This window comes from Ambystoma mexicanum, chromosome 3q, assembly GCF_040938575.1.
Source record: "Ambystoma mexicanum isolate Mex_15411 chromosome 3q, UKY_AmexF1_1, whole genome shotgun sequence".
NCBI classification, from domain to species: domain Eukaryota; kingdom Metazoa; phylum Chordata; class Amphibia; order Caudata; family Ambystomatidae; genus Ambystoma; species Ambystoma mexicanum.
The window spans coordinates 551,762,722-551,779,459 of record NC_090926.1 but is presented as its reverse complement, the minus strand read 5'-3'; the positions used below and the strand labels follow the sequence as shown (position 1 = coordinate 551,779,459).

The window sequence follows — 16,738 nt, the reverse complement described above, 5'->3', positions numbered from 1 at the left end:
TGCAGAGCGGGACCCGCTAGCAGAACAGGATGCTAACAATGGGCCCGTCATTAACAGGCCCGTTGTTAGCATCCTCCCCATTCCCATTGAGCCCTATGGGGGCTCAAATTGGAATGGGGACGTACTGGGTCCCACGAAAGGGATGTACTGAGCCCTCCAAGGTCGGAATGACCCAGTAAGTCCCCTTTTGTGGAACCCGGACCGTGTTTGGGGGATAAAAACGGCATGGCTACTTCCAAACTCGTAGTGAGGCCCAATGTCTTTAACTTCTGTCCTATGCCTCTTTCCAAAAGGGTTTTCCACTTTTATTCTGAACTTATGGAATATGGTTAAAAACTGTCTACCATCATGCATGCTGGAATTTGGTTGATCTGCACCGAGTTGATCTCTGTGTGGTGCCTGATGATCTTTACTCACTGCTCTTAGCTGCTATAGTCTTCCTGGACCATATACCTTCTTCTTGGGTGACACACCAACGAAAACATTTCCTCTGATGATGCTATGGACCACGTTTGGTTAAATGCAGGGTAGGAGTGAAGGCGAAATGGCCGGAGCTGTCTCAGCAGAAACATTTATATTCCTTGATGTTGCCTGATGCAGCTGTCCTCCTTTCTTTTTTTTTCTTCCTGTTCCTTGTCTCTTTTCTCTGAGATTTCTGACTTTTTCTTCATGAACATGACTTGCATGTTGCCTATGTTGTTTGTGGCGATGCTGCCATCATTGGCCAAGTGCTTCTTCCTTTGTTGGCGAGCAGAGCTTGATGCGTTTCACCCTCTTTGTTATGGCAATAGTCTCTGCAAGTCTCTCCTGGATTATTTTGTTTGTTGGTATGAATGATTATTTGGTCTTTTATCAGTTTGTCTGTGCCCATAATGATGCCGAAGTTGCAGAGAATAGCAACAGCATGTATTGAGTATCCATATTATATCATGTCTTCTGGCCTTTGCTTTCTCAAGTATAAGTTGTACCTATTGATAGTGATGTTTGTTTCAGATAGGAATGATGTGTTCATTTGCTTTAATGCCACTTGATAGAAATTAATTTCCCCTCCAATTGGTCTGCAACTGAGAGATTAGGATTTGGAGGAATGTAGATTACTTCTTTGCTTTGAGGTAATTTTTCCAATAAGGTAATTTTTTTCCAGTACTTCCACCAAACCACCCATGGATAGCAGGTTCTCTTGGGATAGGGAGGAAGCCCTCGGGGGTAAGGAGGGCGGGTGTCATGTTAAGGGCTCGTTTATAAGTCTTTTCAGGTTATGCACGTGACTTAATTACGTGCTTCATAGTCTCTTTAATTATTACATTCTTGCTGTTAATTTTATTTTTGGTTGTATCTCTTCTATTGATGTCTCTTTTTTTCTTTTTTTTTTAGTCAACATTTTGACCTTTTACACAAAGATAATAAAAACCAGATAATACAACATTTTTCAATAAAAAAAGAAAAGAAAAAGACATCTAAAACAAATAACACTATCTAAATCATTTCATCTTCCCGAATTTCAAAAGTTTTTCACATAATCAGATTTTACTACATTCAATTGCCCAATAACTTTAGTTCTATTAACACAGCTACCACTTCCGCTGTAAGAAAAGTTTCCTGCCCCTGAAACAATCTTTGCCAGAACATTTTTGAATTTAGCATTCTAGGGTCATGAACACATCTTTTTAACCTTTTCTGTCTAATCGACCATGTCCCTGGGCAATTTGATAATAGTTGAGCCACATAAATCACAAAGATTTGATGGAAAAGCGATTGGATCTCTAATATGCAGAATTTCACAGGTTAGAACCAAGTTTAACCGAAATCTCAGAAACTCCGATCTAACCCTGGGGTTAATACCTTTCTGCAAATAGGCTGGAATATTTGCTCTAGGCTTATCCAGCTCTGACCAAGAGGAGGATACGTTTGACTCTCTCATCTTTGTTAACGTCCTGATCCAATCCATCCTTTTCAGTAGATCTTTAGCTTTAACTGGATATTGGATCAGCATCTCCAAAGAGCAATCAGCTTGCTCTAAAGTTTTTGTATGTAAAGTTTTGAAAACGTAAATACTTAGAGCACCGGAGGGTAACATTGAGTGCCATAAGTACGTCAAAATAAGGATTCTTTCATTATAGCTCTCTATATAATGTTCATATTATTGCCACGTTTTTCTTAGCTTCTTGTGACCTGGGCACATTGCGTTGCTTTGTAGTCAGTGCCCATACTGGAGGGCGTCTGCGTCTTGGCATTGTCCCTGCAACGCTGGTTTGTCAAGTGTGTGCCTGCATAGACATCCTTTTTTTCTGTCTGCCTCACTCTTGTGGTCTTCCCTCTCCCCATCTCTAGCTGTGTGGAAGCTTGGGGAAGTGAAGTGCATGTGGAGGCTGACCTTGGGTCCCATGGCAGCTAGTCATCTTAAAGAGCCTGGATTGCCGAATCTGTAGTGCAGGGTCCAGGGTGTAAATCCGGATGCACCTCCTCAATTCGAAAATGAAGTGTTGGCATTCTGAAAAATGAGGCAAGCAAGGTAAAGAGACAGTGGGCCTCATTACAAGTATAGCGCTAAGGCAGCAACGGCAGTGGTATCATTACTGATACCGTTGCTACTGTACCGCCATATTAGGAGTTCTGCTCGCGGGTGCCCTTGTAGCCACCAGGTCTGACCTGGTGGCCGAACCGGCACCCGCGAGCAGAACAGGATGGTAGCACAGGTACCGTTATTAATGGTACCAGGGATACCACCCTCCCCATACCCATTCAGCCCTATGGGGTCGAATGGGGATGGGGAGTCCCTTATTTCCTGCACCCGCGAATGGGCAATTACCGGGTCTGCCAAACTTGGCATGGCCCGGTAATTGCCCACTTGCGGGTGCCGGAAAAAAATGGATGCTGGCAGCAGCCGTGCCTGTCCCATATACAATCTAGGTTAGAAAAGGCAAATCCAAACATCTGGAGAGTGAGTCGGAGAGAGGACTGGTCAATTGTGTCTAAAGTGACAAAGAAGTCCCCAAATATTGATGAGAGTTTGCAATGGTAAAAATCAGAGAGAAAGTTGGAGGGATGCATGATTTACTAAAGAAGCCAGGTTAAAGTAAATCTACGAGACCTTATCCTCAAGCACTTAGTGAGCCAGTGGAAGACCACCTGCTCAGGGACCTTTGAATGGTGCAGGAGGGAAACCAGTTGATAGATATCCAGGACATTTGGGTCTGCAGAGGGTTTCTTCAAAAGGGGACAGATAGTTGCAAATTTGAAGGATGCAGAGCAAAGACCAGTGCAAATAGAGTTTGAAGATCTCAGAGTGATGATGGTGGGGGTTAGGGAATGAATGTTTGACCTTTTGGGAAGAAAGTGGGTCGATCAGAGCGCAAGATGGGTTGGTGCTTAGAAGGATGGCTGCTGATTTGGCAGTAGAGGTAGGGGAGAAGTAGTCGAGAGTAGAAGAGGTAGGAAGGAGAGATGGTGGACAGAAGAAGTGTGGGAGAGGGAGACAGGGGAGGGGTATGGGGGGTGTGAGCAAGGCCTGGAGGAAAATCAAGTTTGAGGGGCAATTTTTAAGGGATGAGTGAATCAGATTCAGTTTGGGAAGTACAAGGATTCTAGGGCGGAGGAGAGTGCAGCAACACCATGTGTGTAGGGTTGGTCATTTTAGATAATGTTGCATGGTTTTTTTGAGAGTCAGAATCACAAAGGGGATCCAGGGCTGAGGACCAGAGCAGGACGGTTTGAATACGCCTGCATGACGGTGTTGGTAAAAAGGTGTTGTAAGAGCATAGGGAAAGTCAGAAAAAGCATGGGCAGTGGAAGAGGCATAAATAGAGGAGAGAGACAGGAGAGAGGTCCTCACATCATCAAGGTAAGGGGCAAGATAGTCCTGCCTGAATTTCCTTGTTGGCTTTTGAAAAGGGAAGGGGAGGAGTAGAGGGTGGAGGGACTGAAACATTAAAGTGAACAATAGAATGATCTGACAGAGGGGGGGGGTCACTGGACGGACCAGAGGAGGATAGCGAAGTCCAAAAAATAATACAGTCAAAAGAGTCCCACCAGAGTGGGTGGGCTGGTAATGGAGGGATTAGAGAAGGTGTTCATGTAGGAGGGGGTTACATTAAAAATAGGTGGCTGCGGAGGGCTCCAGAAAATTAAATATCCCACCATGACAATGGGGTGTTGGTGGGAAGTGACTCGAGGAGAAGGTTCAGGTAAAGGAAGAAGAAGTTCAGTGGTGCAGGGCGTTGATTGAGAGCCAGAACAGTGAGGGGAGTAGGAGGAAGGAGGTGAATAGTGGCATATGTAAACGAGGAGGAGATGACGTCAGAGGAGGTTAGGGGGGAAATGGTGAGGGCTTCATTGATAAGGACCCCAAGTCCTCAGTTCTTCCCATTAGGTCGGGGAGAGTGGGAGAAGCTAGCAGAGTAATTTTGGAAAGCATTCGCTGTGGAAAAGTCATGAGAAGGGAGTGAGGCTCCTGTGATAGGAAAAAGTGAAAGTTGAGGGTTATGAGAGTCAAAGTGATAAGTGATTTAGGAAGTCTTGTTGGTGAGTGATTGTGCATTCCAAAGGCGAATTGAGAGAGTGATAGGTAGGTGGGGAAGGTGAGCAGGAGTTGTGCGGTATGCAAGGAAGTCCTGGCAGAAGAGGACCATTGGCTTTGATAAATCCAGGTGCAGCGCAAGACGAGGGAGATAGTCAGCAGGGAGAATGAGGTAGAAGTTAGATTGAGTTGTGGCTGAAGGCTTGAAGAGACAGAAAGGCAAAAGGTAAGAGGAGGAATAAAGAAAAGTCAATGTGCATGATGAAGGGTAAAAGAAGCAGGCAAGTGAGGACAGTGGGGGAAGGGCACAGCCCAAGAGGGAGGCAGGAAGTGGGTGAAGCAAGGGAAGTGGATGAGATTGGCTGGGAAGGAGCAGGTAAACGTTTTGAGTTTGGCTAAAGTGTGGCTATAGGTGACCAGAAGACAGTTAGCAAGGCCAAAACAGAAATGCCCCTTGGTTCTCTGATATAATACCAGCTCCTCTGTGAACGGAGACTTACTGGGTCAAAGGTGCCCTCTTAATGGAAGCAGGTGTTTGATGAAGGGTGAGCTTGGTGAAGAGGCAAAGTGACATCTTCTGAAGAATGTTAGTCATCTCTTGCGCAGGGGCTCTGGCAAGGAAAACATATCCTGGCTGGGCCGCATTAACATGATAACATTGAGCGATCAAGTGGAAGTCAGTAGGGCATTGCCTATGCGAAAACGGAAATGGGAGTCTAGAGCACAGGTATTGGGCCAGTGTGGAAAAGGTGGTGGGCCCATGGCATTAGCATAGTGAACATATGGAGAAGAGTAGAGAGAGAGAGAGGCTGAGTCAGATTTAGGCAGAACAGTAAGCTGCCGGATTGAGTGGACATAGAGAATGTTGAGGGGGACCAGCCCCTGGAAGAGCAACATTCTGGGTTCTATCACAGAATAGTGCCTGGAATGTATACCATCCTGAATGGCTGGGCTGCTGTCAACGTTCTCAAAAGGGTGCTAAAAAAAAATTAAAACCCATTGGAAGATACTATCCTATTTGCCTTCCGCTGTCTTAAACCTACTTTAAGTTCCATCCCTCAAGCAACTAGCTTTTCTTCAAGTAAACAGCAAAGTAGAGATTTTCTCTTTTTTACCTTTTTCGATTTTAACTTTATCTTTTGTGTAATTGCTAACATGGAATGCCCTTCACCTCGACATGTTCATGAGGAATAGTTAAAACAAGCTGAGATGGCGTTAGGGGGTCACTTCCTTGCAATATTAAGTCACATGATGTCAAAGAACAAAAGAACAACATATAAAAAATAGCAACTTAAAGAAAAAACCTTACAGGTCAATTGCTGAAAATGCTGTTGTTTTCATGATTGTTTTGCCTTCATTTGAGACAGAAACAAATTCCAATGGTAAACATGGATTTATTAATTTCGAGGGATTTCATGGCAAACCCCTGCTGTACTAATGCCAGTGATATAGGCACAATAACACCGACAAACAATGAAACAACGGCGAGTCTAGTTCGGTTTCCAATATTGAAGTTCTTGGCGTGGCCGCCCAGGCGGGCCGGCGGGCGGAAATTTGCAATGAATCGCATCAAGGACCTCGCCCACGAAGACAGCAGCATTTATGATAAATACAGGTGTTTTTACTCGTTAAGGGATGGATTGTGCTTTGCAGTCCCTTTGTCAGTTAGCTGAAGAGAGAGCAGCACTCGTCAGTAAACACGTAATAATGTGTCACAGCTTTTGAGAGGTTAATGAAGCTCCTTTCTCGTTTCAGAGCATGTCTGAAAATGATATCCAGAAGTTTCCTATGTTAAGAGTCCCGTGAGTATTATTACCTTCCCACCTATTTCACCGTTCCAAGGTGTCTACTTAAAATGTAAAAGTATGTCCGAGTGGGATACATTTGACCATATCCAATGCCTATATTATCTTTAGATTTTCATTTTAAAGAACATCATATAGTTGGTTACATGTATAAATTGTGTTAGACCCATTAAACTTTAAGTACATATTCTGAATACAAATGCTTCTTCATATTGTATGCCATTTTCAGAATTGTTTAATGTCGTGCATAGAATATAACTATGGCAAAACATGGATCAATTTGACTTAAGTGTTCAGTGCCATATTTGAAGAGAAAGACTGTAGGTAAGGGGTTTCAAATGTTAAACCCATAATTTGGGCGGGTCCAGCATCACTAGCAAGGATGCAGAGATTCTGGACCCAATTCAAGGATGAGCTGTCAGGACTGGTCAAGGGAAAATGGCGAATACCTGACAGAACGGTGCACGGATCACTAACAGAAACATTGCCACAGACTCTCATCCAGAGGTCTCATGAACGGTGCATTGAACGGTCTGTGTTGTGTTTACCAGAAATGATTCTCTTTTCTATGTACATTATTTATTTATTTATTTATTTATATTTATATAGCACGCAAGCAGCCCAGGGGCATTGAGGCGCTGTTACTTGCAATAACTTAGTTACATGGTACATATGATAGCGATTGTTGACACATTATGAATAGTACAAGAAATTATACTGTTGTTACAAATATTGCATTTGGTCGTATATTACAAACATATATGATAAGTATTCGTGCTGATGTGTCGGTCCTTATGTGAAGAGGGTAGTTTTCAGTGTTTTGCGGAAGGTGGTGAGGGAGTCCTCGCCACGGATAGTGGGAGGTAGGGCATTCCAGTGGGTGGGCGCGAGATAGGGGAAGCTGGATCCACCCGCTTTTACTCTTTTTACTAGTGGCACAGAGAGCATGTTGGTGTACGGGGATCTGGTTGGCCTGGTAGTGGAGACAGGGTGGATCCTTTGAGAAAGGTATGCAGGAGCAGTGAGGTGAATGCACTTGTGGGTCAGTGTCAGGGCTTTGAATACGATCCTTTCCTTTATTGGGAGCAGTGGGCTAGTTTTCTGGCTTCAGAGATGTGTTCTCTTTTAGCAATGCCTTGGGCTGCCCGGAGAGCATTGTTCTGTATTACTTGTAGTCTCTCTAAGTTTTTGTTGGAGGTTCCTAGAAAGAGTACATTGCAGTAGTCTAGCCTGAAGCCGGTGATGGCTCTGGCTATGTTGGTGCAGTTCTCTTTGGATAGAAAGGGCCTGATTGCGTTGATAAGTTTAGCATGATATGCAGCTGTGGATGCTATTGTGTTGACTTGTCTATCCATGGATATGCTGGAGTCCAGGTAGACTCCCAGAGTTTTGACGGAATCGGAGACTGGGATTTTAATGGAGTCAATGGTGAAGTGGCTGAATTGGGCATCTAGGTTTTTTAGCGTGTCGGGGGAACCTACCAGGAGGAGTTCCGTCTTGTCAGAGTTGAGGCATAGTCCGTTGTCAGCCATCCAGGCTTGGATGGTGTTGTAGAGGTTGTTGAGGGTCAGGGAGTCGGTGTCATAGTTACCTGTGAGAGTGAGGAGGATCTGGGTGTCGTCGGCGTAGTTGGTGTATGAGATGCCCATAGCGTCGAGGATGAGGAAGAGGGGTTGTGTGGAGATGTTGTACAGGGTGGGGGAGAGACAGGAGCCTTGGGGTACACCACAAAGTATAATAGTTGGTGATGCGGCGGCTAGGTCAGAGAATACTTGCATGGTTCTGTCTTGTAAGAAGGAGGTGATCCAAGCTGTGGCCTCTGGGGAGAATTTGGCGGTGGAGGAAAGGTGGTGGCATAGGACGCCATGATCCACGAGGTTGAATGCCGCGGATAGGTCAAGGAGTAGGAGAAGTGCTGGTTTACCCATGTCTCTAGCATCGTCCATTTGGTTTTTCAAGTCAAGTAGGGCGGTTTCGGTCCCGTGTCTGGGGCGGAAGCCAGATTGGCGGAGTCCAAGGAGTTTGTTCTCTTCAATGAAGTGCTGGACCTGCAAGTAGGCTGCTTTGTCCAATATTTTGAGAAGGAATGGGACAGTGGTGATAGGTCTGTAGTTGTTGGGGGAGGTGGGATCGAGAGTTGGTTTTTTCAGAAGAGGGCGGACCCAAGCTTCCTTGAGGGAGGCGGGGACTTTCCCTGTGGTAAAGGAGGCATTCACAAAGGCTGTTAGGAAGGGCGCTAGCGCTTCCGTGCAGTCTTTGATAATGGAGGCTGGGCATGCATCACCTTTGCAGTTAGAGGGCTTGATGTTCCTCATAATGTTGATGATGTCTTTTTCTTGGATGGGTTTGAAGGAGAAGGGTAGGGGGGGATCCGGGGCGGGTGATGGGATAGGGATATGCCTACTGGGAAGGGCTTGTTTAGTGGCTAGTATTTTGCTTTTGAGGAGGCTTAATTTGGTTTGCATGGCCGTTTGTATTTTGTCACACCAGTCTTTGTCTTTGGTGAAATTCTGGGGGGCGGGAGTGGGTGTCTCGAGCTCTCTGAAAATGGCGAAGATTTCTTTTGTGCTAGATTGGGCTTCCGAGATTCTGGATTCAAAGGATTTGGCCTTTGCTTGGGTGATTGCCTTTTTGTATTTGGTGGATAGGGCTTTAAAGATCATCTTGTCTTTTTCAGAGTGGGACGTTTGCCACTGTGTGAGTGCGGCTTTTTTCTCGTTGCGGAGTGTGAGGAGCTCAGGGGTGAACCAAGAGTTGGAGTGGGTAGTGGGTTTGGATTTGCGGGGTTTGAGAGGGGCAATTGAGTTGATAGCTGCTTTGATGGCAGTATCATAGGTTGTTGCGAGTGTTTCTGGGTCTGATGAAAAAGGTGGTCTGAAGGCTGGGCCTTGGAGGAAGGGCAGTAGCCTTTCCTTAGTGAGCTGGCGGGAGCTTCTGGCGAGGCAAGGTGGGAGCGGTTGAGGCAAGGGGGCAGCAGGGCAGCTAGTGGTGAGGATGCTAAAGGTGATGATGTGGTGGTCAGACCACAGGGTGGGATTGTTACCTGTGATGATGAGTGGGCAGTTATGCTGTGCTATCCAGTCGAGTGTTCTGCCCTGAGTGTGAGTAGGGCTAAGGATGGTGTTCTTGTAGCCTAGAGCATTGAGGGCAGAGTCAAGGGATTTGGCTGCTACGTCCTTACTATCCCGGAGCCCTAGATTGACGTCCCCGAGGAGAATGGCTTTAGACTGTTTTTTGAGGTTGTCAGAGAGGAGGTGGATGAGAGAGGCTTGGAAGTCTCCTGTTGGGCCTGGAGGGCGGTAGATGGTGTGCACAGTAATGGTGCAATGGGGAGAGAGGGTTATTTTAACTTGGAGGTAGTCGCTGTTGTTGTTGGTCAGGGATTTCTCTATCTTTCTGATAGAGAGCGAGTCTCTGGCAATAATTGCTACACCTCCACCTTTGGAGAGGCGGTCTTGTCTATTTATGGAATAGCCAGGGGGTAGGGCGAGGGATAGTGCCGGGCCGGAGGCCTCATGTAGCCATGTTTCTGAGATCATGAGTAGATCTAGGTTGTGGGAGGTTAGGAGGTCGTGTATGTCTAGGGCGTGGGCATTGATGGACCTAGCGCTAATCATGGCGCATTTCATGTGGGGTTCAGTAGTGCCTGAGAGGGGGTTCATGATGAGAGAGAGTTTGGTGGAGGGGGGGGTTGAGCTCTGGGTGTTAGGGGAGATGCACAACCCAGATTTTACACTGGGGGTCACATTTTCAGAGGTGGTGGACACATGTAGTATAGCATTTGGCACACTAGTATTCAAAATGGTGGTAGAAGAATTGCTAATCACAGATTTTACACTGGGGGTCACATTTTCAGCGGTGGTGGACACATGTGGTATAGCATTTGGCACACTAGCATTCAAAATGGTGGTAGAAGAATTGCAAATCACAGATTTTACACTGGGGGTCACATTTTCAGAGGTGGTGGACACATGTGGTATAGCATTTGGCACACTAGCATTCAAAATGGTGGTAGAAGAATTGCAAATCACAGATTTTACACTGGGGGTCACATTTTCAGAGGTGGTGGACACATGTGGTATAGCATTTGGCACACTAGCATTCAAAATGGTGGTAGAAGAATTGCTAATCACAGATTTTACACTGGGGGTCACATTTTCAGCAGTGGTGGACACATGTGGTATAGCATTTGGCACACTAGCATTCAAAATGGTGGTAGAAGAATTGCTAATCACAGATTTTACACTGGGGGTCCCATTTTCAGCGGTGATGGACACATGTGGTATAGCATTTGGCACACTAGCATTCAAAATGGTGGTAGAAGAATTGCTAATCACAGATTTTACAATGGGGGTCACATTTTCAGCGGTGGTGGACACATTTGTAATCACATTGGTTATGGAGGCGGTATAATTATACGATAAGTTAAGTACTTTGTTGGTGGCTGTGTTGGTAGTACTTGAGGTGGATGCAGGCTTTGAGGTTTTGCAGGGGTGCCTGGCCTTATCAGCGAGTGAGGAGGGTTGTACAGTCCGTGAGCATAGCCGCGTATTACGGCTGCTCGTGGGAATGGGCTGTGAGCTGAAGGCGGCTTTCAAAGTACGGGCGCGCAACCTGAAGCGCCTTGAGGTGGTGCAGGGGTTGGAGAGAAGCTTGCAAGGGTAGAGCTTCTTACCTTCTGGGTGCGGCGTAGGTTTCGGGCAAACGGCAGACGAGCAGCGAAGAGCTGCAAAGAGCACAGGAGGCCTTTTCTCCTGGCCTTCTATCGTCGGCTTCGCCTCTCGACCCTATCCCCCTCCATTTAAAGCAGGAGGGGAGGGGCGGGCAGGCGGACACAGCAAATGGGAGCCATTAAACGTAAATAAAATAAAGAACATTGATCTAATATGCAATACTCTCATGAAGGCCTGTAGACAGTAACATTTTTGGGGCGGCCAAGTCAATGACTGGGGGACATTGCAGTCGACACGATCCCGGGCATCCCAACACAAATTGCTTACGCTGTATGTGCCGCATCCTTTACGTCTCCATTAACACGAATATTATTCGATTTTTTGCCCGTTGTATGAATACAGTTTCACTCACTTCTAGTTGCAGTTTGCTCGTATATTGTGAAGCCTGTAAAGTAAATTTTAAAGAAATATTTTTGTCTTCCACACTTTCTGTACACGAAATAAGAAAGACCCTCTTCTCCAACCCATCACATTAGGGATAGCAACGCTCTTATTCAGTCAGAATAAGATTAGCGTTTGATACATTTGAATTTTTTTTATCATTTTATAATGTCTGAATGCAATTTAAAAAGTAAATGATAGAAAGACCATTAGGCACATATTGTGGCTCAAAATATCACCTCCTATGCACACTTGACCGGGTGCTAATTGACAGGACAGCTGATGCTTTGCGTTTCTATGCCAGTGCAGGTTCCATTTTTAACGCTGTAAACCTGTGAGCTTGGGGCTGTACTGGAAAAAAGAAAACCTCTTTGCCTCACCACTTACAAACCGTTCACGTGTGGGGCTATACGTACCCCTTGTCCCCCATTTTCTGCACCCACTACCAGGCACCTCTTGCCCACCGCATCGCTACTTTCTGCTCCAATTTCCAATGTTATGCGGATGACACTCAGCTCTCTTTCAGGCTCTCCTCAGTCACCTCTGCTTCTTCTCTCATACCTGACTGTCTGGCCGCAATTCAGGAATGGTGTGCCGGCAATGATCTCTGCCTTAAAGCCTCTTTCTAAATCTTCCTGCCTCTACTCTTAGACCTTTAAAACTTATCCAGAACAGGGCTGCAAGACTAGTCCTTGGCCTCGAGCCCAGAGATTGAATCTCTCATGCTCTAAAAATCTCTTCACTGGCTCCCTGTGACTTCAAGGATCAACTTCAAAACTTGAAGACCCTCTGCATCGTCCACAAGGTTTTCTGGGGCCTGAGACTGCTCTACCTCCAACTTTCTGAGGGTCAATGAGCTCTCTGCTCATTCACCTCCAACTCTGAGGGTCAGACGATTCTCCAAGCAGAGAGTTGGGGGCAGATCTATCTCCTCGGCTGGGGCCTCCCTCTGGAACAGTTCCCTGCCTCTCTCAAACTTGAGCAGAACCACCTCCATTATCCGGAAGCAACTCAAGACCTTCCTTTTCGCTTCCGCTTTCTCTCTTCCTATCTTCCTCTCCCCTGCTTTTACACCTGAGTGCTTCCACATGGGTCACCTGGTCATCCTCTGAACTTGGGCCCATGCTCCTGCATGCCCCGTTGCCCTTGCGCTGCCTCCAGGCTCCCCAGGACTTAAGGGTCTGGATTTGCAACCCTACAGTCCCTTCTCTCTGCACTTATGAGCCATCCGCTGGCTGCACTTGTGAGTTAACTGCACATCCCCCTTTCCCTCCTCCCTAGCACTTCTCCCCTTCCCTCTTCCCCGTACTTGTGCGATCTGAATCACACAAGGCCTAGTAAGATCGTTATTTTGTCCTCGCTTTGTTTCTCCCTCCTTGTCTTGTCACGCCTACAAACACTTGTGTACAGGCGCATTATGATGCAACATCATATCATATCATATTATGCAGAAACTACTGTATGTTACTCAGTTTTGATAAACTGAATGAATATTTCAGACTTAGTTACATTTTTTAAATGAACATTGATTGGTGTTTACTAAAAGAAGTTAAGCAATGTCCAGGGTTGCCTTTTACAAACTATAATTGAAAGGCGATATGCACCAAGTTAATTTGTACGCATTTGCTTTAGTTTGCTGCCATTTCATTATTCTGTGGGAAATATGGTTTTCAGGATAGGCGTATTTCTGCAGCTTATGCAGCAAAGCACAAATCTGGACGTTTCAGCATCTCACTTTATTCAATGGGCCTCATTACAGGTTTTGGGGTGCAGGAAAAAGTGGCAGTGATTATGTTATCTGCACTTTTCCTGCACCACCAAATTATAATTTTTGGCACATTTACTTCCATTGGATTTACTGCACTGGAAGTCCTATGGACTCCAAAAATAGGGATTTACCACCACTGGTAATCCCGTGGTAACTCCACAGAACCAAGTGGCAGAAATAGTAATTGAGTTTGGTGGGATTTCGGCAGATTTACTGCCAAATTCTTAATGAGGGTCCATGTGTGTAAGAAAAAGTCTAACCAGGTTTAATCAAAAGGTTCCAAAAATCCCATAACATAAGTGTTTAATTTTTTTTATTTGTATAATTTTTTTAGAATGTTCATAGTTTAACATAAAACGTTACACAATTCATAATGAAAAAATAAAATATACAATCATTAATTCATTCATAATTTACAATTTTTCCAAAAATTCCAAAAATACATTAATGCAATACATACCATTATGCAGTTATATATAAATACTTTTGATTTTCCTGAATTAATCACATTGAGTACCATCACAACTGCTTCTACTAATTACATATGTGTCAAATTAATTCTGTCTAAAAAACACAACAATGCATATGTTAATGCTACGGAGGACTCACTGCAAATGTTTTCCTAGAATGATTCAGATGAAATAAAAGCAGGATCATGAATAAAAGACCAAGTGAACAATGCGCAGGTTATTCAAAACCGGACAATCAGGTGTCAGGTGTCTTACATTTTCGAACTTTCATGTGCAGAGTCTGCGTTTAGCCCCTGAGAGTTCTAATTTCTCACAAATGCAAATGTTTAATTTTGTTAAAAGATGATTAAACCCGAGTTACATGAATAGATTCTTATGTTGCATACGGTTCTCTCACTCCCAGTTTTTATTAATTGAATTTAAGATGGTCAAGTGATTTGTATTTTTTTTGACATGTTTCATGCCAATCACTCAACCATAGTAGTTTTTTGCAACCAGCTGGATTGTCCATTAGAGGTTCTATCATGAGCCCCATGGTCTCCAATTTGATTGCATATTGTCTTAGATAATTATTTACTCTACCACATATATTCAATTTAAAATCTTCATATAGTGAAGTCAATGGGGGTAATAAAAGATTCCTACATAAACTAAGTCTATGCCATGTTAATCTCATGTTCAATGATACCAGCCCTAACTCAAATTGAATCTAAGAAATAAGGAATCCATTTGGCAGGGCCAGATTTTTCTTTCAAATTAGACCCGCTATCGTTTCTAAATCGGTTTCATCTAACACAAGATGTTTTTCAAGTCATATATCAGTACAGGAACAACTTTCTCATCATAGAATTTATTGCACGAACAAGGGGAAATATTTCTTATTTATTATTGATTCATCTCCTCTGGGCAGTTAGTTGTGTAGCTTTTTTTATAATATTTTCAAGTAATTAACTTTTATTTCGTCTAGCTGCAACCAAAATTCCTAACTACTTCCAACTTATCTTTATTACTCTGCCCCCTAAAACCAAGAGGCTTGTTTCCCTTTATAAATCTGATAACTTTTGATGTCTTCCAATTTATTTTCAAATCATTAATTAGTGGGTATTTTGCAAAAGCTAGCAGAAGTCGTTATAATCCTACTCGTATATGATTTGTATATGATACAAGAGGATGATATCTGCATATGATATCCAAAATACCTTAACTTCGTTAATATTTGGGAAAATAAATGCTGATTGTTCCAGTGCCTCTCTCGAATCCGAGGTATATAATTTAAAAAGGCACGATGACAGGATGCATCCCAGTTGAATTAGTTTAATGGTTTTTGAGAATGACATGCACACGATTAGGGTTGAACCTACTCACAATCTAATGTAAAAGACTGAAGTCTTGCCTGTTTTGTGGAGGTTGTTGTTTACAAGCAACAGGAGAAACCTTTAATGAAGTGTCAGTTATATCAGTTATATTTTACAAGATTTGCAAGTGCTTTTATGTTTGCCTCTAGTCATAGTTGTATGGGCAGTTTTTTACCACGAAAATATATATGGCAGCAGTGATGAAAACCTGTTTGTTTGTCTGTCTTTGGCTTTGTGTAGTCATTCTTGCATAGTTATTTGCACTGGCAGCTCGATGTAAAACCGACAAAAGGCTATCAGCCTGATTAATACTTTTGTGGTATTTCCTCTAAAAATTCTGCAAAATAGTAAAACCATTGCCACATACGCTACGCTAAGCATGCAGTCATTTTACAAATTTGTATGATTACAAGTCATGCAGACCAAAAAGTTATTCTCCATTTTCGGGTCCCGTTGCACTCCATAGCCATTTTCTTTTATTGCATGCTGTAAGTATTGCACATGTCAACGACCTTCTGGGGTAATGCGGTGATGTGGCAGTGATTACTGCTACACAAAAGCAGTTTTCAAAGATGAGGTTTATGTTTGAAACTCGTAGTTTGGCTGATTTATAAAATATCTGCTATTAAAAAATACCAGATCTTTTACTCTACCGTCAAACTCATAATTATGCCTTTAATGGATGTTATCCAGCACTAGTTCAATAAAGGTCCTTAATTCTGTATTATTTTGAAGATCTGCTCCCCCTCCCTTGGGAAAGTTAATTTGTTATATTGAAAACAAATTATGAATGCAGGTATATATTCTAATATTTGCAACTGTCTCATTAACACATTTTGGGCCTCATTACAAGTCTGCTGGTCTGGAATTAAGGGTGCCGGTAAATTGTGACCGGCACCCTCAATTCTGGACCGGCAGACTACAACTGTGCCTGCCAGGCCTCTGTGCCCGGCAGGGTCTGGCCTGCCAGGGCAGCGGCCCCAGTAGGCACAGTTTTCCCTGAAGCACAAGCGCTGTTGCCAATGTTGCCAGTGCTTCCTCTCCCCACTCCCATAGAGTCCAATTGTAATGTCCTGGTGGCACCTGGATCTCAGGTAGCGGAAACAGTGTTATGGGGTTGGCGGAACCCATCGGGCAACCGACAACCTCGTAATGAGGTCCTTTGTATCTTAAATTCTTACTAAACCGAGAAGGTGTACAGTACAACATGATATCACTCAAATAAAGACTGCCATTTTTTAGAGGTCAGATTAATACTTTTGTGGTATTTCCTCTAAAAATTCTGCAAAATAGTAAAACCATTGCCACATACGCTACGCTAAGCATGCAGTCATTTTACAAATTTGTATGATTACAAGTCATGCAGACCAAAAAGTTATTCTCCATTTTCGGGTCCCGTTGCACTCCATAGCCATTTTCTATTATTGCTTGCTGTAAGTATTGCACATGTCAACGACCTTCTGGGGTAATGCGGTGATGTGGCAGTGATTACTGCTACACAAAAGCAGTTTTCAAAGATGAGGTTCATGTTTGAAACTCGTAGTTTGGCTGATTTATAAAATATCTGCTATTAAAAAATACCAGATCTTTTACTCTACCGTCAAACTCATAATTATGCCTTTAATGGATGTTATCCAGCACTAGTTCAATAAAGGTCCTTAATTCTGTATTATTTTGAAGATCTGCTCCCCCTCCCTTGGGAAAGTTAAT

The 16,738-nt window shown here is 43.8% G+C and overlaps 1 protein-coding gene across 2 annotated transcripts in view; it reads left to right on the top strand.

Annotated features, from left to right (window-relative positions):
- The window catches only part of LCP2 (lymphocyte cytosolic protein 2), a 1,016,893-nt gene that overhangs the window by 163,275 nt on the left and 836,880 nt on the right, over positions 1-16,738 (top strand). For both annotated transcript variants that reach the window (XM_069654319.1, XM_069654320.1), the window contains exon 3: positions 6,272-6,318. In XM_069654319.1, coding sequence (XP_069510420.1) covers positions 6,272-6,318 — 47 coding nt within the window. The remainder of the gene's footprint in view (positions 1-6,271; positions 6,319-16,738) is intronic.